Below are 26166 nucleotides of genomic sequence, written 5' to 3'. Positions count from 1 at the left end.
GACCTCCGAGTGAGGGATCAAACATGATCCCAAACTCTCGCAATCTACCCTAACCATTTATAGTCAAAGAACTGGCGTGAAAAATATGCAAGAGTCTTGAGAAGGCTAATAGTTTCAGAATATAGATTACATTTTAGTAATCATGAGTTGCTGTAGAATCAGCACTTTCAGCCTGGGACACCAGCAAAAATCTAACAATTATTTCTCTTTCAACAATTTTCTCAAAGCTTAAAATGTATATACAAAATGAATATTAATGTAACGTAGTAGAATGTAGAATGTTTAGGAGGGAATTATTCACCGCGACCTTACGGATTTATTGTGTGTTCCCCTTTCTTCAGTTATAACGAGTTATAACTCATCATACAGACTCAGGGCTTTGATAAAAGTCCGTATCTGAGACGGCGCCACAGAGGCCAGCTTTCCATCTCCGACATCAGCCGTACCAAAGTTTATGGCACGAACGATTGTCGTCTCGGCGCACTCAGTAATAAGGTGTTCTGGGGCTTTCCCAATTTACCCACAGAATCTGCATTTGCCGTTGTTTCTCAGCTTCAATCTACTGAGGTGTTCATTGAGAACAAAGTGTTTTGTTAAAAAAACCTTGACAACCCGAAGATTGTTCTTACTTAAATCAAGAAAAATGTTTGATTTTTCTCGGTCATAAGTTCCCAAAAACTTTTTCTGGTGTCCGTTGGAGGATTCCTAATCCAGGTTGGAGTCCTCCAGGTTCTTCAGTTCGGCTTTAAAGTAATATGAATGAACATCAGGTAGCAAAATGTAGGGAGAGTGTCACTATTACGATATACCTTTTAAAAAATTATGCCGAAATTTTCAGAGACGAAAACGTCGGGTGCTAATAATTTATTCTTATTTGAAAATTCTACAATAAAATATACGAGTATTTTTTTACTTTATTCGATTGAAAATGACGAATAGAATGACATATCAACAACTTTTGACATTTCCGCATATAGTTTATTTGAAATTGTAACATGCGGTTCATAACGACAATTTGATTTGAAACACCAAGTGTCTGGTACCAAGTGATTCGAAAAAAAATACTTTTTCCAAATATCCTAATGATCTACCCTCGTTCCATTTGAAAAAATTAGAGATTAGAGTTATAATTAAAAATACGATTTGGGCATCTTTTAACCGACCAGGACAATACATGAAAAACATTAGACGATGAAATCTATTTTTCCAAGGCTCCTTTATTAAAAATTAGTGTTTTTAACACTGCCATGACACTGTAGATTGAAATTTAAAATACGATTTTTTTTAAGCGAGAATATCAAAGTTTGACATGTGAAATTATGTCATTCTATTCAGAGTGTCATTTTCTATCGAATAAAGTAAAAATATACCGAGGGTGCCATTTAAAAATCAAAAGTTGTAGTAATCAATCAAAGACCACGTCAATCAATCCTAAATTATGTCATATACCAGGGGCGGGAAAGTGAAATAGCAAAAGCGGTTCCACCGTTTCCACGGAAATTTCAAATAAAATAGTTCCAGCCTCAGGCGCTAGGTGGTAGTGCAATTAATTTTTAGGTTAAGAAGTTGCTATTAGTTATTGCCAGATGGCGTTAAATCAGAATTTTTTTGTAGTTTCCATAGTTTCCAACAGCCATTGTCATACTATTGTCAAATTCTCAAAAAATATTGTCGTTGTCATAGCGCCAATCATAATATTATCAAATGATTATCAAAACGTTTTTCATGCCCACTTGCACCGTTTGTATAAACTTTGTTTAAAGGCTAAACAGTGATTAACTATACATATTTTATTATAGTTAATCACTGTTTAGCCTTTAAACAAAGTTTATACAAACGGTGCAAGTGGGCATCAAACTATAATTTGTTATATGTGTTTTAATTAGACAATTCCTTTTGTTTGTGGCCCTAAACATATAATGTAAGTCTTTTATGTTTGCCATCATTTAAGTACCTATTTATATTTACTCCATTTACAAAACTTTGGGCGTATTACGTTGGTCTTGTTTTATTATAATAAACGATGTTTAAATATTTGACTTATAAATAAAAACTTTAAATAATAAATAATATTAACACGTTTGGCTTTAATTTTATTTAATAATTGTATAAATTATACTGTTAAATTTTATTTTTTACACATCACAACGAAACTTGTTATTAGTATTGTTGAATATGTGTAAAAAATATGATTTAATAATCAAATTTAATTATTTTAGAGTAAAATTCAATAAATACGCTCATTTAAAAAGCCCGCGCTTCGATCCATTTAAAACAATCCCTACTCAATAGATGGCGCCACTTCTGTTGGACCATTTTTCAGTATGGCAGAGTCCATTCTTTTTCTAGCTAGGTATATTCTTTGTCATATACTAACATCAAAATTAAACACTAAATCACCACAATACACCAAAACACTTTTACTTTTACACTGGACGCGAGTTTTGCTAACCATGTTAGTATCATCAGCAGATGATTATAATCTGCTGATGATGCTAACATGGTTAGTGAAACGCGCGTCCAGTGTAAAAGTGTTTTGGTGTATTGTGGTGATTTAGTGTTTTATTTTGCTGTGTAACACCAAAGGTTCCAACCCTCAACTGTAATATACTAACATACCAAATCTCGATTTTTATCTGAAAAAATAAAAAAAGTTATAGAGGTGAGCCACTTTTGAGAAGCACCCGGTATAGACCAGAAGTATCACTGACCGTTATCAATTGTGAGTTAATCTAAATCCTAAAACTACTCATCACCCCTAAGCATTCACCCGTGAAGAAGTTGTGTGCGGTCAAGCATGAGGTTGTCCACTGAGAATACTTAAGCACCGGAGCGTCTTATGAATGGTTACCATATTGTTAAAACATCCATCCAGGTACTTGGATTGCTAAAAATTTTATTATTGCTAGATATGCATGCAGCCTCTTTAAATTTGCGCTTTTTCCAATGGGGTTTTTCAAAAGAAAATATAAAAGAAGGACGTTAGATTAGCTTCAATGGTACTGTATTCACTTTTAAGATTTAATCTCATATTTGTATAATATTTTTGCTGTAACATTTTGGCAACGCTCTTAGCACATGCCTGATGCGTACCTAGGCAAATGACTAACTAAATTTACTTTATGCCTACAACAAAAATAGGTATATAAAAAGAAATTAAAAATAATTATAGAGTGAAAGTGAACTATTCTACAAACGATTTGATTATATATTATTTATGCCATTTTTCCTTTATATTTTTTAATGCGAAGAGATTCAATTATAACAAAATAACCGATACACATAGCCAGTCATTTGTGCCAATGTTACTAAGAGCGCTTACCTACTACCACCGATGGCCGAGTACTTTCTTTAAAATCAAACATCGCGTTAGTTAGATCACTTTCTTTACGCGAGCAGCCAAGAATGAAGGAACTAGGTATAGAAATTTTAATGAGTTTTCTCAGCTGAAATTGGCAATTCTCAAGTAGTACGGTAAATAATAATACGAAATTGTCAATAGATATTGGTGATTGCGTCACTATTGATACGTCATTATTGATACGTGAGTTCAGTTTTAAGTGAATACTGTTAAGTTTAAGGTAGGATTTTTTGTTTTATTTTAAAAAACTTTTATTATTGCATACAAGGGTAGAAAATTTTATATTTTCTACCGTATTTCCTACACGTCGAAAATTAATTTTCTATGCCAACTAATCTTCTACATTTTTTACATGTCCAGACGTAGAAAATTAGTTTTGTATATTGTAAGCCTTTTTTGAGTTTATATACATGGTGGTCCGAACTGTATTCCGGAAACTTCGGCAGCACATTCTGCATATAAAAATAAGTAAAAAAGTTCATATAAATGTATGTTCTAAAATGCTTCGTTTCGGAGATACAGGGTGTAGAAGTTTCATTTTTGTTTCGATTTTTTGCAAATAATTTCTGTAATAACGTCAATATTTAATATTTGGATGAAAATTGGTGTCTTGCAGTTTTTTTGACATGAAAATTTTGATTTTGATGTCAATATGACTCTTACTTGTAGAGGGCACCACCTACATATTTTTTAACTGGTTTGAATAGTAATAACTTTTCGTACGTACTTGAATAAAACTACTGAGTAAAAAATTATATATTTACTACGTTTTTTACGTAAAAAAGGTCTCTTGGTAAAAATCGCTACTAGTAATGGTTCTCGAGATATTTGGAATCGAAATTATCCATACCTGTCATCATTGACATAAATTAAACAAGCATGTTGACTAAATAGTTATTACACTGAAATCATAAATTTGAAACGTTTTTGTGTCAAAAGTTCAACAGAAACTGTTTTCTCATCATTTTTTTGAAGAAAAATCTCTGATTAATTTAAAACAATTAAAAATTCACAAATTTATCATTTTAGTCAAATAACTATCTAGTCAACATACTTATTTTTTGTCAGTAATGACATGTATTGATTACTTCCATTCTAAACACCTTGAGAACGATTTCTCGTAGCGATTTTTACCAAGAGACATTTTTTACGTAGAAAATCACGGAAATGTATATTTTTTCACTCAGTAGTTTTATACAGGTACGAACGAAAAATTATTACTTATGAAAAAAGTTAAATCACATGTAGGTGGCGCCCCCTTCAAATAGGAGTCATATTGACATCAAAATCAAATTGCTCATGTCAAAAAACTCCCAGACTCCCAGATCCAAATATTGACGTTACTTCAGAAATTATTTGGAAAAAATCGAAATAAAAATGAAACTTCTACACCCTGTATCTCTGAAACTAAGCATTATAGAACATACATTTATACGAACTCTTCATTCGCCTCTGTGTCACTCTCAATTTTTCTGCGGTTGCTTTTGTTAGAGTGAGTGTCTCTGCGCTATAGGTCAAAACCGGGAGGATACATTGGCCTGACTTGAGAGATCGAGTAAGAAATGAAGAGATACGCCGACGTACGGGAGTGGATGACATTATCCAGCGAATCACAAAACAAAAGTGGAGATGGGCTGGACACATTGCTAGAATGGCAGACGGGAGATGGACCAAAAGACTTATAGAGTGGAGACCAAGAGCCGACAAGCGTAGCCAAGGCAGACCTTCCACCCGATGGACCGACGACCTGAAACGAATAACAACTAACTGGATTGCAACAGCTAAAAACCGCGAGAACTGGAGACGTATAGAGAAGGCTTATGTTCAACTATGGACGTGAAAGGGGGTGATGATGATGATGATGATTTATACGAACTTTTCTACTTATTTTTATCTGCAGAATATGCTTCCGAAGTTTCCGGAATACAGTTCGGACCACCCTGTATTTATTTCAAAAACTTCAATCACAAACATTACTACCATTAGCACAAGAAATAGTAATAACGATATTAACATGATATTAACTAATATCTATAAACTAATTGTTATTTATAATTTAACAAATGGATAGTATATTAGTATATCAAAAAAAGTTTAACTATTAACTTCCATATTATTTTAAATTGATATCTACAACGGAAGGATGCATGACAGTGACTGTAGTGTCAATATAATTCACAGGCATATCGTATTTTCATCATCTGAATATCGTCTGTCGAAATTTTCCTTGATTTGATTTGGTGTGACATCTATAGTCGAAGCTTACAGATATTTTAAAAGTTTTCGATAGTAAAATCAAAGTTTACAGAATAATTCTATGGAATTCTGTGAACTTTGGTGAGACTCAAACAGAACAACGACAATTACATCTAACATAATGAAAGTAAGGACTACAAACTACAATAATTATTATTATACGTATATAGTTTATGAAATCACAGGCTTTCTATGGTAAAATTAAAAAAAGGAATAACGAAAACTTCCAAAGAAAAAGATTTTTCTATACGGTCTTCAGATTAAACAGAAAAAAATTGGCGCCGGGTGGCACGTATAGCCGCCCATACTAAAATATGTTAATAAAAAGTTGGTAGGCAGTTCTTTTAGTTTCAAAGTAAAGGAATTTTTCCAATTTTGGTCCGCGGTTATTTCCCCTATCCGCCACCTGGGGTCGCGTCCGATGGGAGTTTGGAGTTCTCCACACGGATTTCCTCAAAAACGGACTACGGAAACACGGAATATCTCAAAAACTGCAACTTTGACTGATTTTGATGTTATTACAAATTTTGTTGTAAATATTATTCCTAATCTTAAATTGAAAACCGCATTTCGCTAGCTACTGTAATTTTGGAGTTACGATTTTTTAAAATTTTTAACCCCCTCCCATACCCCCTTACCACCCCCCCACCCCCACCCAAAACTAATGGCCCGATTCTCGGGTGCCACAGTATTTTTGAGCCAAACTTGGTTAAAATCGGTTTAGCGGTTTTTGAGTTATCTTGTTACAGACGGACAGACAGACAGACACCATGAAAATATTTTGTATGTAGGTCCTTTATGACCCAAATAACTTATTTTGAGTGAAATTAAAAAAACTTTTTTGCCGATCTTAATAGCCTACCATACCTGTTGGTATGGTCGACTAAAAATATTCTAATAGTTTTCAGATCGATTACTGTCTCTTATCTTCAGGGAGTACCGAGGGGTGTCTCACTATTGGAATTACATGTACATTTTCTTGGCAGTCGCTGGCAGTCATTGGCAGTCTTATGGCAGTCGCCTATAATAATTACATGGCAGTCATAGGCAGTCTTCTTCATAGTCATTGGCAGTCGCTCAGCAATGGAAGGATATTTTGGCAGTACGTGTACATTTTTTACCCGAGTGAGACACTCCTCGGGGAGTACCCTCCCAGAATAGAGAGATGACACACTTATTACAGTCTGTGTTACAGTTTTAACACTTATAGAATTTAAAGAAAATACAAAGGAAGAAACCTCTAAAGTGAAAAAACCGGCTTTAAATATACAAAATTAATGTTCTCAGATTTTATACCTGTTTTATATCATTTTTTTACTTGTTCTCAGATTCTCATTTTTTACTTAATATTCTACATTTTCTACGAACTTTTCTACATACACGTAGAAAATTAATTTTCCACGCGTCGTTACCCAGGGTGTTCGATGCACGGCCAAATTTCAGGAGATAAAAGTTCCTATAAATATGGGTCCGGAAATGTGTAGTTTTAAAGACACGCAGGCGATGTTAAATGGAATTGTAATAAACCCCACAATTATTGTAAAAAACACTGCTGCATTTTGCACTGCTGCAGGACTTAGAAAAAAATGTTTCAATGAAAGTTGTCCCCTAGCATCCAGCCACCCTATCTCGATTAATTTTGAGCAAAAAGAATTAGACACCATTTTTATGTAAAACTGAACGCTCTACAACTTTTATTTAAACTTTGCTTTCTAGTCCTTACAGTTTCTCCGGAATTTCGAAAAAATAATTTTATTTATTTATTTCACCCCTTCTCGGGGGTAAATTTAATAAAATCTTTCACAATAATTCGTTTTCAGATCTTTCAAAGAATCTTATATCAAAAATTCCAGTTTTTACAAAACTTCGTATTTGAAGGCCTATTTTCTTGGACTAATAGGAAACCAAAGTGTGGTAATTTTCACAATTTGTGACATTTGGAGGGAAAATATCAACACCAGAGAATATTCAGATTGTGCTCATTGAAATTTAAATGAAAAAATCGTTATTAAAAATTGTAGCACTACTAACCATATTTTTAGCCGACCATACCAATAGGTATGGTAGGCTATTAAGATCGGCAAAAAAAAGTTTTTTTAAATTCACTCAAAATGGGTTATTTGGGTCATAAATGAACTAAATACAAAATATTTTCATGGTGTCTGTCTGTCTGTCCGTCTGTAACACGATAACTCAAAAACCGCTAAACCGATTTTAACCAAATTTGGCACAAAAATACTGTGGCACCCGAGAATTAGTTTTAGGCCATTAGTTTTTGGTGGGGGTGGGGGGTTGTTAAGGGGGTTTGGGAGGGGGTTAAAAATTTTAAAAAATCGTAACTTCAAAATTACAGTAGCTATCGAAACGCGGTTTTCAATTTAAGATTAGTAATAATATTTGTCACAAAATTTGTAATAACATTAAAATCAGTCAAAGTCGCAGTTTTTGAGATAAAAAAAATGGAAAAATTCCTTTACTACTTTGAAACTAAAAGAACTGCCTACCAACTTTTTATTAACATATTTTAGTACGGGCGGCTATACGTGCCTCCCGGCGCCAATTTTTATGACACAATTTACTTTTATTAAGCACTATGGTAAACTCAGTTGGGGAAGAATACTAACTTTGTTGTACAATGTTGTAGTTTTTTCTTTTTGGGTGTTTTTTCAGTATAAACAAAAAAAAATGTTTTTTTTGTCTCTGGACCCCATTTAAAAGAAAACTTCAAAAATCAAATTTCAATTTGCAACTAGGGTAAAGTGTTTCCCTGAAATTTGATTGTCCATTTATTCCACAACACCCCATACATATAAATACACATACCTATAAATACATTTTTTGCGGTTGTTAAATCTAGAATTACCCAGATTATAATTAATTTGAATATCAAATTTTAAAAAAATGGTGATTCTTATATGATTATTAAGTAATTCTAAAATGCCGTAATCGAATACAGATCAAAGACCTGAGAATATTCATATGTCAAACTGGTTCTGGTAACAGTTAAAAACTGTAAAACCTTTAGCAAAAAACAAATTTATCAAAATTCTAACAGAGTATAGGAATACTTTCTATGTAAATTACTTTAAAAAAATGGCTCATGTCCCAAAACAATTATTTTTTGTTTAAAAAAACTTTCTCAACAAAGGAAAATACGTCAAATATACGCTTAAAAAAATATTGACGTACGAAAAAATTCGAGGTCATTGAAGAAAGCCAAGTGGTAATACCAGAAAACATCTTCACTATCTTCAGTTTAATGTGTAAGCTCGAACCGTGAAGACATAGATGGAATTTTGTGGTTAACAATCAGCGAAAAACGTGTTTTTGAATTGTTTGCTGTTTTTTGAATTAAATTTACCTGTATTTGGAAAAATTTGAAGTAAGTTCGTTATTATTAGTTTTTACAGTTAAGTTTTTTAAACATTTTCTCAAAAATCTTAAACTAAAATAAATACTATTTAATTTGAATATTAATCGAAGCATTTTGAAATTTTTCAAATTCCTATTTTATCGTGTATTCCAAATAAAAAGAGTATTTTAAAAGGTTAAATTTACAAAAACCTGTATTTTTAAACACATCATATTTTTCTTAAGATTTTATCTCAATAGGACATGGACTTATAGTGCTAAATTGCGTCATTTATAGTGATTAGCGAGACTATCTCGGTTTTGCGGTGTGGGTCTTGATATTACACAAAAAGAAAGACCAAGACTAATGCTTGATCTGCAAGACCAAGACCGGGGTTGTTAAGTATTTGATGAAGCAAAAAACTACGCCAAAAACTACGTGTAGTTTTTTGTATTAACTACGTTTTAAAATTTTAAAAACTACCTTAAAAAACTACACAAAAACTACACAAAAACTACACAAAAACTACGTTAAAAACTACCTACAACAATATAATAAAACATAAACAATTCAGACTTTAAACAAAAATCAAGCCAAATTCTTATCATGGAAGTATGAAGTTATATATTATATTTTCCGGTCGGTCTTGGTCAGTTCTCGGTGGTTTTCACAACATCAGAAAAAAAGACAATTTTTTTTCAACAAAAGTGTATTTTCTATGAAATACAAAGTAACATTGAACACAAAATAAACTATAAATTCTTATGGAGAAATTCTACATAGACATTCTCCAGGAGAATATATGATTTTTTACATCTAAAGGCACAACTTCATAATTCCCCTCTTCCCAGAATCCATACCTTCTGGTAAGCAAGGTATGGAGACATCGACGTCTTCCAACCATTTTTAACTACTAAGTATCAAAAATATCACATAATAAGGAACAAATTCACAAAATAAAGATTTTTTATTTCTTTAAATTGATCAACAAACAAAGTTTTTAGGTTACGTTTTCACTGTTATTTAAAAAAACTACATTAGTTACATAAACTACACATTTACTACTCGACATTTAAAAAACTACTTGTGACATGTAGTAAATGTAGTTTATTAATTACTACGTGTAGTTTAACAACTCTGACCAAGACCGACCGGTGCAAGACCCTTGCGGTCTTGCGATCTTACATTTTTTTCGCGTTTAAATGAGATAAGAAATTACTTATTTTTTCAAAATTATTATTTTGATTTATTACAAATAGTATTTTCCCGATTAGGTATTGCATAAAATTTTAAAGTGAGTCTTAAATAAGTGCAAATATTTTTAGGGGTAGTATATTTCGACACCAGAAACATGATTATGAGGTTTTTTTCGCGAAAAAAACATTGAAAATTTGGATTTTTTTGAAAAAATGTTTGTATTTTTTTTTAGTTTTAAGTTAAAAAACATAATTTGTTGATAATATGGCAACGTAGGTAGTAGATTAAATTTACAAAAAACAAAATCCAGAAAGGATCCAGTGGTTCTCAAGATTTTAACAGAAAATCATTTTTTTGAAAATTTTCAAAGTAGAACTCGGTTATTTTGGATTTATTTGAAAAACGGTAAAGAGAAAATATGTTTCTTTTATCGAGATCTACCAGCCCTGAAAATGTTTGCACTTATTTAAAACTCACCCTGTACTTTATTCGATAGAAAATGACACTCTGAATAGAATGACATATGATATGTCAACATTTGACATTGTCCCTTAAAAACAAATCCTATTTTAAATTTCAATTTCAAGGAACCTTGGAAAAAATAGTTTTGATCGTCTAATGTTTTTCGTGTCTTGTCCTGGCCGATTAAAAGATGCCCAAATCGTATTTTTTAATCATATCTCAATTTTTTCAAATGAAACAAGGGTGGCTCTTTAGCATATTTGGTAAAAGCATTTTTTATGAATAATTTGGTATCACTCACTTGGTATTTCGAGTCAAATTGCTATTATGAACCGCATGTTACAATTTCAAATAAACCATATGCGAAAATGTTAAAAGTTGACACATGTTATGTCATTCTATTCAGAGCCTCATTTTCTACCAAATAAAGTAGAAATATACCGAGGGTGCCATTTCAAAATCAAAAATTGTAGTCATTTCCGGTGAAACAAGAAGTGACCAAAGACAATTGAATACGTCAATCAATCCTAATTTATGTCATATTACATACCAAATTTCGCTTTTTTATGTGATAAAATAAAAAAGTTATCGGGGTGGTCCACTTTTGAAACGCATCCGGTATAGATATATTATAATGATTGTAAGGTAGCATTATATTGCCTATATGTTTTCCTATTTATTTCTAAACTAAATGTATATTTTTAAAATAAAAGATTTAAGGTCCAAGAGAAAGACATAAAATAATTCAAAATAAGCTATCATTATCCAGAAAAATCTTGATTTTAACAATGAAAAAAAGTTACTTTAAATCTTTGTTGTTTTGAAAGATAAATATAAAAGTGGGACATCGGATTAGCATCGATGGTACTGTATTCACTTTTAAGTTTTAGTTCACGGATACGCGTATAGCTGGTACCATTCTACGATGCTAGTGAAAGTTATTAGGTATAAAACTATTCAGAACAGTTTTGAAAAAATTCTGCTGATTTTGAACAAATCAGACAATAGTAAAAAGGTGTTTTATTTTAAGTAGATAAAAAACTAATAAACTTTGTAAACTTTTCTATTCTAAGTGTAAAGGCCTCATTCTGGTAAAAAAAGATTTTAAACGAGACCTTTTTTAATTTATAATTAGGACTATGTTGATAATTGACTGGCTTATAGACCATATAAACCCTATTATTATTCAATCTCTATTATAATTGGTTCGCGTGAGGTAGCATTAAATTAAGCATGACGTCATCATGAACGAATGTATGGGCAAAGAATAGAGAATAATATGTGATATGGTTTGAGACTAAAAACAGATATAAGGCTAATTTGTTTAAAACGAATATTATGAATCCCAAAAAAAATAAACTCGGTATACTTCTTTTGAACTGTTATTAATCTAAAAATTATTAAAAACTCTCTGAATTCACAGGGTGGTCCGCACTGTATTCCGGAAACTTCGGCAGCATATTCTACAGATAAAAATAAATAAAAAAGTTCATATAAATTTATGTCCTAAAATGCTTAGTTTCAGAGATACAGGGTGTAGAAGTTTTATTTTTATTTCGGTTTTTTTCCAAATAATTTCTGAAGTAACGTCAATATTTGGGTGAAAATTGGTGGCTGGGAGAGAGTTTTTTTACATGAGAAATTTGATTTTGATGTCAATATGACTCCTATTTGTAGGGGGCGCCACCTATATGTGTTTAGTTAGTGTGAGAATTAACTTAACTGTTTTTAAGAGTAACAGATTTTTAACCGTATCCGTATAAAACTCCTGAGAGAAAAAATATACATTTCTGTGATTTTTTATGTAAAAAATGTCTACGAGCAACCGTTCTCAAGATATTTAGAATGGAAATAGTCAATACATGTCGTTATTGACAAAAATAAACACGTTGAGTAGATAGTTATTTCACTGAATAATGATAAATTTGGGAACTTTTTATTTTTTTAAATTAATCATAAATTTTTCTTGGAAAAATGATGATAAAACAGTTTTTGTTGAACTTTTGTCAGATTTTAAATTTATAATTTCAGTCTAATAACAAAGCTAATAAAAACTGTCTATACCTATGTGGCGGGTTCATCTCTCCAAAAAAAATTATTTATGGGTGTTTCGCCACTGAACTGCAAGAAAATCTACAAAATAAAATAGTTATTTTTTGTAAACACTTCTGCGTTAAACCTAAACGGACACTGCTTGATGACTGCTTGTCAGAAAAAAAAGAAGCTAAAAACTAATACTAGTTATGTCAATGATGACAGGCTCTGATGACAGGTATTGATAATTTAGGTTCCAAATATCTCGAAAACCATTACTCTTAGCGATTTTTACCAAGACACTTTATTTACGTAAAAAAAAATTGTGTAAATGTATATTTTTTTACTCACTAGTTTTATACAGGTACGGACGAACAGTTATTACTCTTCAAACCAGTTAAAAACATGTAGGTAGCGCCCCCTACATGTAGGAGCCATATTGACATCAACATCACATTTCCAGGGGTGGATGGAGAAGTGGAAACCGGCCCGGGAATAACAGGAAACCGGCCCGAATCCACAAAAACAAAATGACCGTAACGAAGAAACATATTTTATTTATTAATATACAGGGTGTCCCAGAAATAAGTGCAAGTATTTTAACTGGTAGTATATTTCGGCCTCAGAAACACGCCTATCAGTTTTTTTTGCGAAAATTTGGAATTTTTTGAAGAAATTTTTGGAATTTTTTTAGTTTTAAGTTAAGAAAACATAATTTCTTGATAATCTGACAACTGACAATAGGTAGTAGATTAAATTTACATGAAAGAAAATACAGAAAAGATCCAGTGGTTCTCAAAATTTTAGCAAAAAAGCATTTTTTGTTTAAATTTAAGACTTCCTGATTCATTCAGTTCATCAGCTGGCCCAATCCTCTATGAAATACATTATTTTTAGATTTTTAGGTATATACTTTCTTACAGATTGTAGAAACAAAGTCTCTCTTTTCTGGTACAGCAGCAGCCTCGTCATGTATACGTGTCTTAATTTTGGTATAATTCTCATCACGTAACTTTTCCTAGTTTCTACATTTGGCATCTTGTATGATAATGCCATGACTCAAACGAAAAAAACCTAGGCAATACCTAAGCAGTGGATATAAATGTGTTTTAATAAAAGAATATTGGTAAAACTATACAGAATGAGTCTTAAATAAGCGCAAATATTTTCAGGGGTGGTGTATTATGCCACCACCAGGTGCCAGGACACGTCTATGAGTTTTTTTTGTAAAAAAAGATGTTGAAAATCGTGCTTTTTCTTTTAAATTTTCCTGTATATTTTAGAAATTTTTTTAGAACTTCCTGTTCACTGCAAATTTTGCCACGGTATAGTTTCTTAATCTTTGATATTACGGCACAAAAAGTGATGCAAATACAGAAAGATTTAGGCGGCATTTTTTTTTTAAAAATCAGTTTTTTTTTAAATTCAAACTTTAATAACTCGGTTATTTTGGACTTATTTGAAACACGGTAAAGAGAATATAGTATGTTTTTTTGTTCATATCTACCAGCCCTGAAAATATTTGCACAAAGCAAACAAAAAAAAACATTTCAAATGGAACAACAAACAAAATTATTAGATGTTTATTAAAATTATAAGTGTCTCAGAGGAAAACATCTAACAATACCTAGTTATTTTAAAAATTGATGTTTATGTTTAAAAGCAACTAACCATTATATTGATGCAAACTGATTAGTTAGTTAGGCAGTCACTAGAATCTTACGTAATTTTAGTTAGAAGATTAACCATTTAATTTTAACTAAATCAATCTTTTTTTGAGTTCTGATCGGGACCGGCCCACCTGCCCACCGGGAATTTTCCCGTTTTCCCATATGGCCCATCCACCCCTGTACATTTCTCATGTAATAAACACCCCAACAACAATTTTTATCCAAATATTCACGTTACTGCAGAAATTATTTGGAAAAAATTAATTTTAACTAAATCAATCTTTTTTTGAGTTCTGATCGGGACCGGCCCACCGGCCCATCTTTCCACCGGCTCACCGGGAATTTTCCCGTTTTCCCATATGGCCCATCCACCCCTGTATAAATGTATATCCTAAAATGCTTAGTTTCGGAGATACAGGGTATAGAAATTTTATTCTTATTTCGATTTTTTCCAAATAATTTCTGCAGTAACGTGAATATTTGGATAAAAATTGTTGTTGGGGTGTTTATTACATGAGAAATGTACAGGGGTGGATGGGCCATATGGGAAAACGGGAAAATTCCCGGTGGGCCGGTCCCGATCAGAACTCAAAAAAAGATTGATTTAGTTAAAATTAAATGGTTAATCTTCTAACTAAAATTACGTAAGATTCTAGTGACTGCCTAACTAACTAATCAGTTTGCATCAATATAATGGTTAGTTGCTTTTAAATATAAACATCAATTTTTAAAATAACTAGGTATTGTTAGATGTTTTCCTCTGAAACACTTATAATTTTAATAAACATCTAATAATTTTGTTTGTTGTTCCATTTGAAATGTTTTTTTTTGTTTGCTTTGTGCAAATATTTTCAGGGCTGGTAGATATGAACAAAAAAACATACAATATTCTCTTTGCCGTGTTTCAAATAAGTCCAAAATAACCGAGTTATTAAAGTTTGAATTTAAAAAAAAAAATGATTTTTAAAAAAAAAAATTGCCGCCTAAATCTTTCTGTATTTGCATCACTTTTTGTGCCGTAATATCAAAGATTAAGAAACTATACCGTGGGAAAATTTACAGTGAACAGGAAGTTCTAAAAAAATTTCTAAAATATACAGGAAAATTTAAAAGAAAAAGCACTATTTTCAACATCTTATTTTACAAAAAAAACTCATAGACGTGTCCTGGCACCTGGTGGTGGCATAATATACCACACCTGAAAATATTTGCCCTTATTTAAGACTAATTCTGTATAGTTTTACCAATATTCTTTTATTAAAACACATTTATATCCACTGCTTAGGTATTGCCTAGGTTTTTTTCGTTTGAGTCATGGCATTATCATACAAGATGCCAAATGTAGAAACTAGGAAAAGTTACGTAATGAGAATTATACCAAAATTAAGACACGTATACATGACGAGGCTGCTGCTGTACCAGAAAAGAGAGACTTTCTTTCTACAATCTGTAAGAAAGTATATACCTGAAAATCTAAAAATAATGTATTTCATAGAGGATTGGGCCAGCTGATGAGCTGAATGAATCAGGAAGTCTTAAAGTTTCTCAAAACCGTGATTCAAAATCGTAGCATATTCAAGATCAAATGTTATCGATAATGGAAATAAAACAGTAGAACCCTGTGAAACTGAGCTATTTTCTAGTAAGAATTCAGATGTCCGACCCGATATTGATCTTTATAAAAACTTGGATCAGGCAAAAGAGTTTTTTTCGCCCGAGCGAAAATCACCCTCACTTGGGGTGATTTGACCCTTATCTAGGGTGTCCCAGAAATAATTGCAAGTATTTTAAGGGGGGTAGATTTGGTCAAAATAAACATTTTTTCTCTTTACCGTTTTTCAAGTAAGCCCAAAATAACCTTTTTAACCAAAATTTTACTTTGAAAATTTAAACAAAAAATGCTTTTTTGCTAAAATTTTGAGAACCACTGGATCTTTTCTGTATTTTCTTTCATGTAAATTTAATCTACTACCTATTGTCAGTTGTCAGATTATCAAGAAATTATGTTTTCTTAACTTAAAACTAAAAAAATTCCAAAAATTTCTTCAAAAAATTCCAAATTTTCGCAAAAAAACTGATAGGCGTGTTTCTGAGGCCGAAATATACTACCAGTTAAAATACTTGCACTTATTTCTGGGACACCCTGTATATTAAATAAAATATGTTTCTTCGTTACGGTCATTTTATTTTTGTGGATTCGGGCCGGTTGCCTGTTATTCCCGGGCCGGTTTCCACTTCTCCATCCACCCGTGCATTTATATGAACTTTTTTACTTATTTTTATCTGCAGAATATGCTGCCGAAGTTTCTGTAATATGGTTCGAACCACCATGTATAATAAAAATCATAAATCATCATCATTTCAAAGATAATTAAGTAAATAAAATATTCTATGTCCATTTCAGATAGAACCATTCCTTACATTGACAATGTTTGCAACATGAGAAAGATCTATTTACCCATCATAATCTTCTCTCTATCATTGGTAACGGGGTCTGATGCAATAGAAACGTCTACGACAAACGCCACAGAAATTAGTGTAAATCAAACTGAAGCTACAAATGTTACCGAAACTGGATTTAGAGATGATGCCGTCATCATCAATCTGGAAGAAATCAACAAAATGGGGCCATTGCAGTACTTGGGCGAGAGGATCATGTACATTTGGAATGGTGGAGAGGGTATCCAAGCAGAACAGGAAAAAAATGGAGGCTTTATAGGTATTATATCAAAGCGTGATCAAATAAAATTTAGAAAACTTTTAACTTATTTTTTTTTCTTTATTTTAGGACGATGTATAGGTATGGCAAAGAGACTCAAACAAATAATGCCTATGTTAATGGTCGGAGGAGGTATAGCTATTACAAAACTAGGTACATATAAGTCCAAAAGTTGTAATAAGATATAATGCTAATTAAATTTTTAGGATTTCTTCTGCTGTTTTCATTGAAGACAGTAGGATTATTAATACTGCTTCTGATAATTAATGTAGCATCAGCTGCAGCAAAAGTAGGAGCTGTGGTCGCTCAAAAGAAGCACGACCAATCTGCACAGAATATTCATTTCCATGTAGATCCATCAAAGGGTGAGTAAACACACTAAACGTCTTAAAGAAGTTTTATAATCCAAAAATCTTCTTTAAGAATGTTATTTTTAGTATAAACTAGTGTGTTACTTCAACCAAAACTTTCTAAAGGTAACCAAATATTAAAAAAAAAGATTTATACCATATTAGAGATTTTTTTTAAGTAAAATTTCAGAATATACCGGGTGCGTCTCAAAAGTGGCCCACCCCCTATAACTTCTTTATTTTTTCAGATAAAAAACGAGAATTGGTATGTTAGTATATGACATAAATTAGGATTGATTGACGTATTCAATTGTTTTTGGTCACTTCCTGTTTCACAGGAAATGACTACAACTTGTGATTTTTAAACGGCACCCTTGGTATTTTTTTACCTTATTCGATAGAAAATGACATTCTGAATAGAATGACATTTATCATATGTCAACTTTTGACATTCTCGCTTAATAAAAAATCGTATTTTAAAATTCAATCTAGAGTGCTATGGCTAGATTAAAAACACTAATTCTTAATCAAGGACCCTTGGAAAAATAGATTTGATCGTCTAATGTTTTTAGTGTCTTCTCCTGGCCAGTTAGAAAATGCTCAAATCGTATTTTCAATCATATCTCAATTTTTTCAAATGGAACGAGGGTGTCTCATTAGCATATTTGGAAAAATCATTTTTTTACAAATAATTTGATACTACACACTTGGTATTTCGAGTCAAATTTTCGTTACGCACCGCAAGTTGTAATTTCAAATAAACCATATCCATAAATGTCAAAAGTTGACATATGACATGTCATTCAATTCAGAGTGTTATTTTCTATCGAATAAAGTAAAAAAATACCGAGGGTGCCATTTAAAAATCAAAAATTGTAGTAATTTCTGGTGAAACAGGAAGTGACCGAAAACAATTGAATACGTCAATCAATCCTAATGTATGTCATATACTAACATACGAAATCTCATTTTTTTAACTGAAAAAATAAAAGAGTTATAGGGGTGCGCCACTTTTGAAACGCACCCAGTATGTTGTTTATGAAACCCCATCAAATTTGCAAAACGCCATGTAAATTTTGAACTATCCAAATATTGGCTCCCCTATTGATTTTACAGCTTAATATTAAAACGGATTCTTAAAGGTCTGCGTATGCTGAATACACATACCAATTTTGGACGATCTGACCCATATAATACACAATATCCGCAGGATATTCATAGAATGTCGGAATGTCCCATTATAAGATCATCTTATAAAGTCATCTATAGGATATCCTCCAGACATCCTGAAATCATGTAGATGTCTCAGAATGTCGTATATCTAATGTACATCCAGCTGAGATATCCAAACATGCTCATGATAATAAAATATCTTAACAATATCGTCTAGATATTTAGGAAAACTAAATAATGTACTACTTTTTATATTACATAAAATGCAATAAACCATACAGATAGATATTATATATTACGCCAAGGCAACAAAATATCCTCTTGGTATCTTCTGGATAATCTGGATATTTATGAGCTTGGCCACTCCCAGTAATACAGAGAATTTAAAACGCCCGCACAAAAAATTTCCCACAATCCATCTCGACAGTTGTTTGTTTTTGCATCGTGTATTATTCAGTTCTTTGATTTAGTGAAATTCGAGGTGAATTCGGTCGTTTGTCGATATTGAATGGGCTTAAAAATGACTGAAACTAACAAAACTGATTGAGTTTGACTTAGTTTTTTCTTATACTCATTGTTCTAGCCTTGTTCTAGCAGAAATTTTATCCTAACCTCAACTAATGTCGAAAAACGACGACCAACTCAGGGTCTCACAATGAAAAATTTGTGACAAAATTATAGGTGAAAATTTGTTGAAAAGCGCTTGTTCTTTATCCCTACCCTAAACCCATTTTCGTGTTTGATCTATTCAAACAGAAATCCTATTTTTGTGTTTAAATTGTGAGTTTCTGGAATGTGTGGTGTTAGAAATTATACCTGTATCCTGTGTGCTAACTTTGATGTAAACTGTTGCTGCTAGACATAAACTGCTAGACTCCATAAAGAGTAGTATAATCTGGTATAATACCATATGATCGAAAATAACGGCGTCAGAGGTGGTTTGGAAATGAAGATTGCTGTTATTTTGTATGTAAAATTATATGGGGAATGTCATCGATCGTAATTTTCAAGCTAATTGAACGCCGTTTTTTTTTCGATGGTACAGTATAAATTGAAAGCTCTTAACTCAAACAAATAAACTAAATTTTGACGCAAAATTCATTGACATAATATGTAGGTATATTTTAGAGCAGTTAATATAAATATCCAATAAATAACGTCAAAATGTGGCCAAATAAAACTAAATCGCGAACGTTTTTACTAATATAAACTAAGGATGAAGTAAGTATTATGAAATAACAGTCCTCATATAATGTCCTAAAAATATTCTATAATGCTTCCAACATCATCCTGTATTATCCTATAAATATCCCAAATAATCGTAAAAGGCTTGCCTGGGGATGTCTTGAAGATGACTTTTTTTGTCCCATCTGGATATCCCATAAATATCCTCCTCTGGTTTTTGGATATCCTTAAGATATTTACTATATCCTTGGTGGATATCCTCAAGATATCTATAGGATTGTGTTGTGTTATATGGGGATTCAAAGTAATTTAAGGAAAACTTCATTTATTCTTAAAACTAAATCTGAACAGGTAACCGCACAACCAGGCAAATATAACTTAAGTTATCATCCCATTGTTTTGTCAATGCCAAATTGTATTTCCTAAGTGTTAAAAAGGCCCTACACGCAACGAATTAATCTGCATGCCCTGTAGGGCCCTACACGCAACGATATCTGGGGGATTTGAACTGGTACAGTCTTTCGATTCAGTCCAAATCTCAACGTGTAGTGGCGAGTTCGATAAAGATCTCATCGAAGAGACATGCTGAATAATTAGCTAATAGTTTTAACTGCACAGATCACAGATTTGACGGGAAATATACTAGACTATAGACTGACGAAATTATCGGAAGTAATTACCCAAGTGCATCAAAATTACCGATAATTTTTCATGAAAGCATGTTGTCTAAAAACTGCATGAGTTTATATTCATATTTTGCCATAAGCCTCTTCCAAAATATGAACATAAACGAATGCTGTTTTTATTGACAACATGCTTAAATGAAAAATTATCAGGTTAATTTTGATGCACGAATAGTTTAATCGATCAAATTTATAGGTCTCGTGATATAATATATGAAAATTACCCGATGCCCTTGGGGTCCAGGACCCCCCTACAAACTGTAAATTGGTTTAAATGTTAGGCTTTTGGGTTAAAAATAGTACCCTAAAAAGCAAATTCTATATTACTTTTTATTTAGGCCTCCCTAAAATAAATTCCTCTATACGCCCCTGGTATGTACAGGTATATACCATGGGTATATACCGATTTTTTACGGTATGTATTCTCCGATGGTAGCAGCACCGGCGGAGAATGCATCAAGTCTATAATCAGTGTATATAATAACAAAGCTATATTCCGTTTATTATCTTGGTTATGGCTTTCTGTTTCGTTTCTATTTTTTGCCTGAATTTTTTATTATTACGTAACACGGTTCCTGAAAATATTTGTCATTCTTGTCACCAAATTAACCAGCACACAAGCATTGGCGTAATTATAGGGATGCCTGGGGGTGCCGGGTTTCCCCAGGTACTGCTGGGCAGCCCCCAGAGAAATACTGAATTATGACTCTTGGCTACGTATTAATTTTTATTTGCTTGTGATGCAGTAAAAATAAAAATGACGTTTTCTAGTTTTGTTTAGTTAATATTATTTTGTTGTGTTCAAAAAATGTGCTAATTTTTATTTTTTTTAGAAAATTTGTAGGTATTTAAGTAATCTACGGGAACACGGTTTGATAACCAAGTCTATGAAATTTATTGATAGAGAAATTCATGTAAACGTTTTATTTAAAAAATGTGTTTTTTTTAAATTATTTTTCATTTTTAAAAAAACAAAAGCCCTAGGCCCTCCCTGGGATCAACCCCAGGCCCCCCCAGGCCCACCCCAGGATAAATTGCTAGTTACGCTAATGCATCTTATAGGAGTTTAACAGCTCATTTACAAGGCTTGCAACATTGAAAAGATTAATCAAACATGAAATAAAAATTCTATAATAAGAATATCGAAATTTAAAAAACGTCAGTATTTGACATATTTACTATTTTTTTAACAAGTTCCACATTTCACCGATATTTCTCAGGAACCGATCCTTACCTTAGTTTAACAACGTGATTAATCTGGTTTTACAACGGAATACAATATAATTATTTTTATTTAGGTGAAGAATCTCATCATTCTAGTCATTCAAGTCATATAACCCCTTTTGGATGGGATGATAGATTAGACTCAAGCCTCGAGGGGCATGAACTCTATAATATGTATGAAAAACTGAAAAAAGAAAACGAATATCTGAGATACCACTACAAAGGATGAAGCAGGAACAATGTACAAAATAAATTTAAAAGAAATGCGGATATTAATATGAATTTATTTGTTTCATTGAATGTGGTAGACAGTGATTAAGAGTAGAGTACTATTACTAAAAGAATTTTAGACTTCCATGGAAAAAAATCCAGTTACAAACCGTATGCACGTCCCTGGTGAATCTGTCGACAATTTTTAAGCATTAATGTCACAAAATTTCATTCGAATCGCTAAAAACACTTGGAAGAAAATTGTAATAAATCGAAAAAATAAAGATTTTAACTCCATATAGCTACGAAACAAATCAGAATGGACCTATGTTGATATAAGAAATAAATCTTAATTTTACATGTGTAGAATCTTCCCACGAATCTTCTCTAATCTCCCCACGAGAGATGGCACATGTTTTTTAAAACACCCCCGTATGTTATGTTAATAACATCACAATCTTTCGATTAGGCAAATCGTAATTTACTTTCAATAATTTTATTAATTTGAGCATAGCATTTCAACTAAAACCAAATAATAACGGAAAATCATCAACAAAAAAATTGAATTCAAATTCAAAGCTTTTCGAAGGGTTGAGTAGATTTCGAAGTTCTCGAAGCGTTGAGTAGATTTTTTCCGTCTCGCTTTAAACGCGGGCGGCCACTGCGAGCGAAACTAAACTAAGCCACTAAGCTAAGAATATAGAAAGAAACGGTAACTAAACGAAAATAAGTTTCATCGGCCACTGGGAACGATTTTCGCAGCCAGCTGCGTTTTCGTATTGTGTCTCTGCTATCATAAAATTAATCGCTGCGAAAAATTCGCTGGAACCTGCCACGAACTAAAATGAGCGAAACGCTACGATTTGACTCGTTCACATGTTTTCGTTCAGTTTCGCTCAAATGACCGCTGATGCATTTAAAAGTATTGGAGCTGATTTTTAAAAATCTTATCTTCGCTTGGCTTAGTTTAGTTTCGCTCACAGTGGCCGCCCGCCTAAGCTTGATTTTCATCTTTAATTTTCTAACCAATCAAAGTCTTTAAATTCTACCAATAAAATTAATATCGTATCAACGTATCGTCGGACAACGGATGCATGAAAATCAAGCTTAAAGACCTAAAAAAATGTCTCGCTCAAGAATTCTCGAACAGAAACATCCAGCATTCCATCCACTTGTACTTTTTATGATTGGTTGCCATATTGTGGAAATTTCCATACTTGGATTGTGTGTGTGAAGATGTTATATTATATTAGACTAGTGCGCTCTTGGTAACCGTAAAGCTTCATTCAGAACCTCGCAATTAGTGGTTTCAATTACACTTTATACTTTTTAGTTTACGATCATTCACAATATTTAAAGAACACAATTAAAATTAACAGAATATACTAGCAACAGCTTGCGTTAGTCAGTTAGTGTCTCCACAGAAAAAGCCTAATATTTAGCTTATAAAACAATCAACTTTTGATTTCTAACTACAATTTCTCTTGACGGAAAATAATCAAAGGCCAAAATGACATTTCTCGAAAATTTTGAAGTATAATTTAGTGGAAAAGTTAAAGTTTGATAAGTTTTTCTACTAATTGAAAATGTCTACCACTAATTTTAACATTCTGAATGCTTACATTGAAATTAAAGGAACAAACTCGTACGCTAATTGAAACCACTAATTGCGAGTTTCTGAATGAAGCTTTAGTGATACATCATAAGATTCTGACAAAAACATTGTATAAGTTAAAATAAATAATTACAATAGAAATCTGAAATTCTTTTAGTATCAATCTCGTATTTATTTATTTATTTTTAACTTATTATGGCTGTACAGTAGTAGTGTAAATCGTTTTTGTAACTATGTCGATAATAAAATCAATTTTAAATGTGTATTATTTTATTTTTTGTTGTTGCTAAGCTGCTGTAATACAAAATAATCTAGAAACAGTTCATTCACAAGTACAAATGTTACAGATTATTCAGTTTTATTTATAAATATACACTAGATTTTTTTAATATTAAATAATTCATTTAATTTCGTAGTATTCTATACTTTAAGTTGGGAGTTAAGTGATGGTGAGCATTTGTCAATCTTTCTTTGCTATTACTACTTCAGAGGTATAAGAAACATTACATAGGAGAATACTCTGAGCAAAGGGTACGTCCATAGTGCACCGGCTTCCGGCTTGTAGCTTTATCGTGGTAATCTAGCGATTAAAAATAGAAGAACTGTATGCGTGTGGCCATAATGCGCCAGTCACCCAGCTTCAATGGGTTTTAAAACTACTGTTACCCGCTTTTACCGAAATAAATTATTGTGTCTTTTTGTCGCTTGCCCGCTTCACCCGTCCAACAGTTTTATCATCACTATCCCGTTTGAAACCAATTCAAATCCCTTGCTCCCCCAAACTTAATCTACCCTGCTCAGCTCATTTCTAAACACTAGACGGAATCGACATCATAAACCTCCATTTTTATGTAAAATCGAAGACAGTGTAAACCCGAGGACAGACCTAATGAATGTTACCATTCGTTCGAATTTGCAAGGAAATCTTTACTTCCAGCTTAAAGCTTGATTATACCGTTTCTTCTTCTGATTGACATCTGCACATAACTTAGTAACTTAACCTCTAGTAATCCCCTCAGATTAAGCTTGATTTTCAGGCACCCGTTGTCCGACGATACGATGATACGATATTAATTTTATTGGTTGAGTTTAAAGGCTTCGATTTGTAAACCGTTTCTAACCAATCAAAGTCTTTTAATTCAGCCAATAAAATTAATATCGTATCATCGTACCGTCGGATAACGGATGCATGAAAATTAAGCTTTAGTGAGCTCACTGACTCACTACAGGATGACATTTGCTTTTCTTTACAAGGTCTGCCATTTTAATAAAAAGATTAAAGCCCGGACCCCCATTACCAACGCGCCACGCCACGTGTCGAGAACGATGTTTGATACAAGCACTTCGTTTAGCGACAAAGAATTTTTAGCAGAATGTACAGCTGCGACTTTGGTGTTACAAAATGTAAGAAAAAGAAGATTTTTGGTGTACACAATCAACAAAAATCGTAATAAATATGGTGCCTTTCATACCTCCATTAAATAACTTGAGGGTGTTTGTTAACTTTATTTTGATTAGTGCCACCATTGCTCCAAATTTCAAATTTTGAATACGATTTTTAAAATCGATATAATTTTAAAAAAGTAGAGGAAAGCTCACGGCAGTGTCTCTTAGCAGCAAGAAATAGTTCGAAGGGGGCGAAATTAAATATTAATTTATATTTATATATATAACAGTTTTAGAATAAATTACATAAATTTACCTGTATGTTTTAAATCTCTCCCTATCTCTCCCTATGTCTATCCTGTTCTCTATACTGAGCAGAATGTAGGTATACTATATATGAACTCGTAATTCCGTACCTTTTCTATTAATTACTCCTCTTGCATTTTGTTCAAGTAGATGACTCTGGCACGACAAAATATTTCCATCAACTACTAAAGTAGATTGATTGATGCGAACAACACGCCTTACACGCGTCGTCGGTAAGATCTGAGACTTTTGAATCCCCACATCATATGTGTGATAGCTTGGAATAGCGTGGCGTGGTGTGAGTCTAGTGGTGTACGCAACACATGTAATTAAATGCAAAAATATACAACTTTTCGTGGCGTGAAGTGGCGTGTTGCTAATAGGGCTCGGACTTAAGAGAGGAGCAGTATATGCTTAAGAGAGGAACAGATGCATGAAAATCAAGCTTAAAGCTTGATTTTAATGCATCCAATGTCTCCAAGTTATTAGATGTTATGACGTGAGTACGAGTGGAGAATATACACACATGGCCAAAATTATTGCATATAACGATATTTTTATTTTATTTTGGACCTATTATGATTCTTTTTATATTTTTGGACATATTGGCTTACTACACGACTAACTAATATAAAATTAAAAATCTAAGTGCAACTAAGCTGTTATTAAAATTTTATTTCATAATGAGTGAAAATCAACCAAAAAAAAATTAATTTCATTTTAAACAGAAAATATTGAAAACAATTTTAATTATTTCTCACAACTAATAGCCTATATTGCCTCCTCGAGCCTCAATGCAAGCTGTAAGACGACGTGGCATGCTCAATTAAGTTGTCCAGAAGATGTTGAGGAATGGCTTCCCATGTTTCGCGCACAGTAATTTTCAATTCATTTAAGGTACGGGGGGATCATTCCTGTTGGCAATATCGCGTTTTAGCATGTCCCAAGCATGCTCGATCACATTCATATCTGGAGACATCGAT

At 32.4% G+C, this 26166-nt stretch overlaps 1 protein-coding gene across 2 annotated transcripts; it reads left to right on the top strand.

The window, feature by feature from the left end:
• The first annotated feature begins 3406 nt into the window (after positions 1-3406).
• LOC115875800 lies at positions 3407-22554 on the top strand. Of its 2 annotated transcripts, none has more exons than XM_030891310.1 (5): positions 3407-3581; positions 16737-17051; positions 17121-17204; positions 17258-17416; positions 21741-22554. In XM_030891310.1, the coding sequence occupies exons 2-5, from the start codon at positions 16772-16774 to the stop codon at positions 21893-21895; spliced, it is 678 nt and encodes a 225-aa protein (XP_030747170.1). In that variant the 5' UTR covers positions 3407-3581; positions 16737-16771; the 3' UTR covers positions 21896-22554. The 2 variants fall into 2 exon arrangements, with proteins under 2 accessions (XP_030747170.1, XP_030747169.1); XM_030891309.1 differs by lacking the exon at positions 3407-3581 and adding an exon at positions 8867-8999.
• The last annotated feature ends 3612 nt before the right edge of the window (positions 22555-26166 follow it).

Source organism: Sitophilus oryzae, unplaced genomic scaffold, assembly GCF_002938485.1.
Source record: "Sitophilus oryzae breed Bouriz unplaced genomic scaffold, Soryzae_2.0 scaffold_1396_pilon_pilon, whole genome shotgun sequence".
Taxonomy (NCBI): Eukaryota; Metazoa; Arthropoda; class Insecta; order Coleoptera; family Curculionidae; genus Sitophilus; species Sitophilus oryzae.
Note: the sequence above shows the minus strand (reverse complement) of the source record. Positions and strands in the feature narration are given on the sequence as shown.

Bases quoted from the DNA above. Each gene is read 5' to 3' on its own strand.
- LOC115875800 (XM_030891310.1), top strand. From the start codon at position 16,772: ATGAGAAAGATCTATTTACCCATCATAATCTTCTCTCTATCATTGGTA. The intron at 17,052-17,120 runs GTATTATATCAA...TCTTTATTTTAG, and splicing joins AAAAAATGGAGGCTTTATAG to GACGATGTATAGGTATGGCA. The intron at 17,205-17,257 runs GTACATATAAGT...TTAAATTTTTAG, and splicing joins TATAGCTATTACAAAACTAG to GATTTCTTCTGCTGTTTTCA.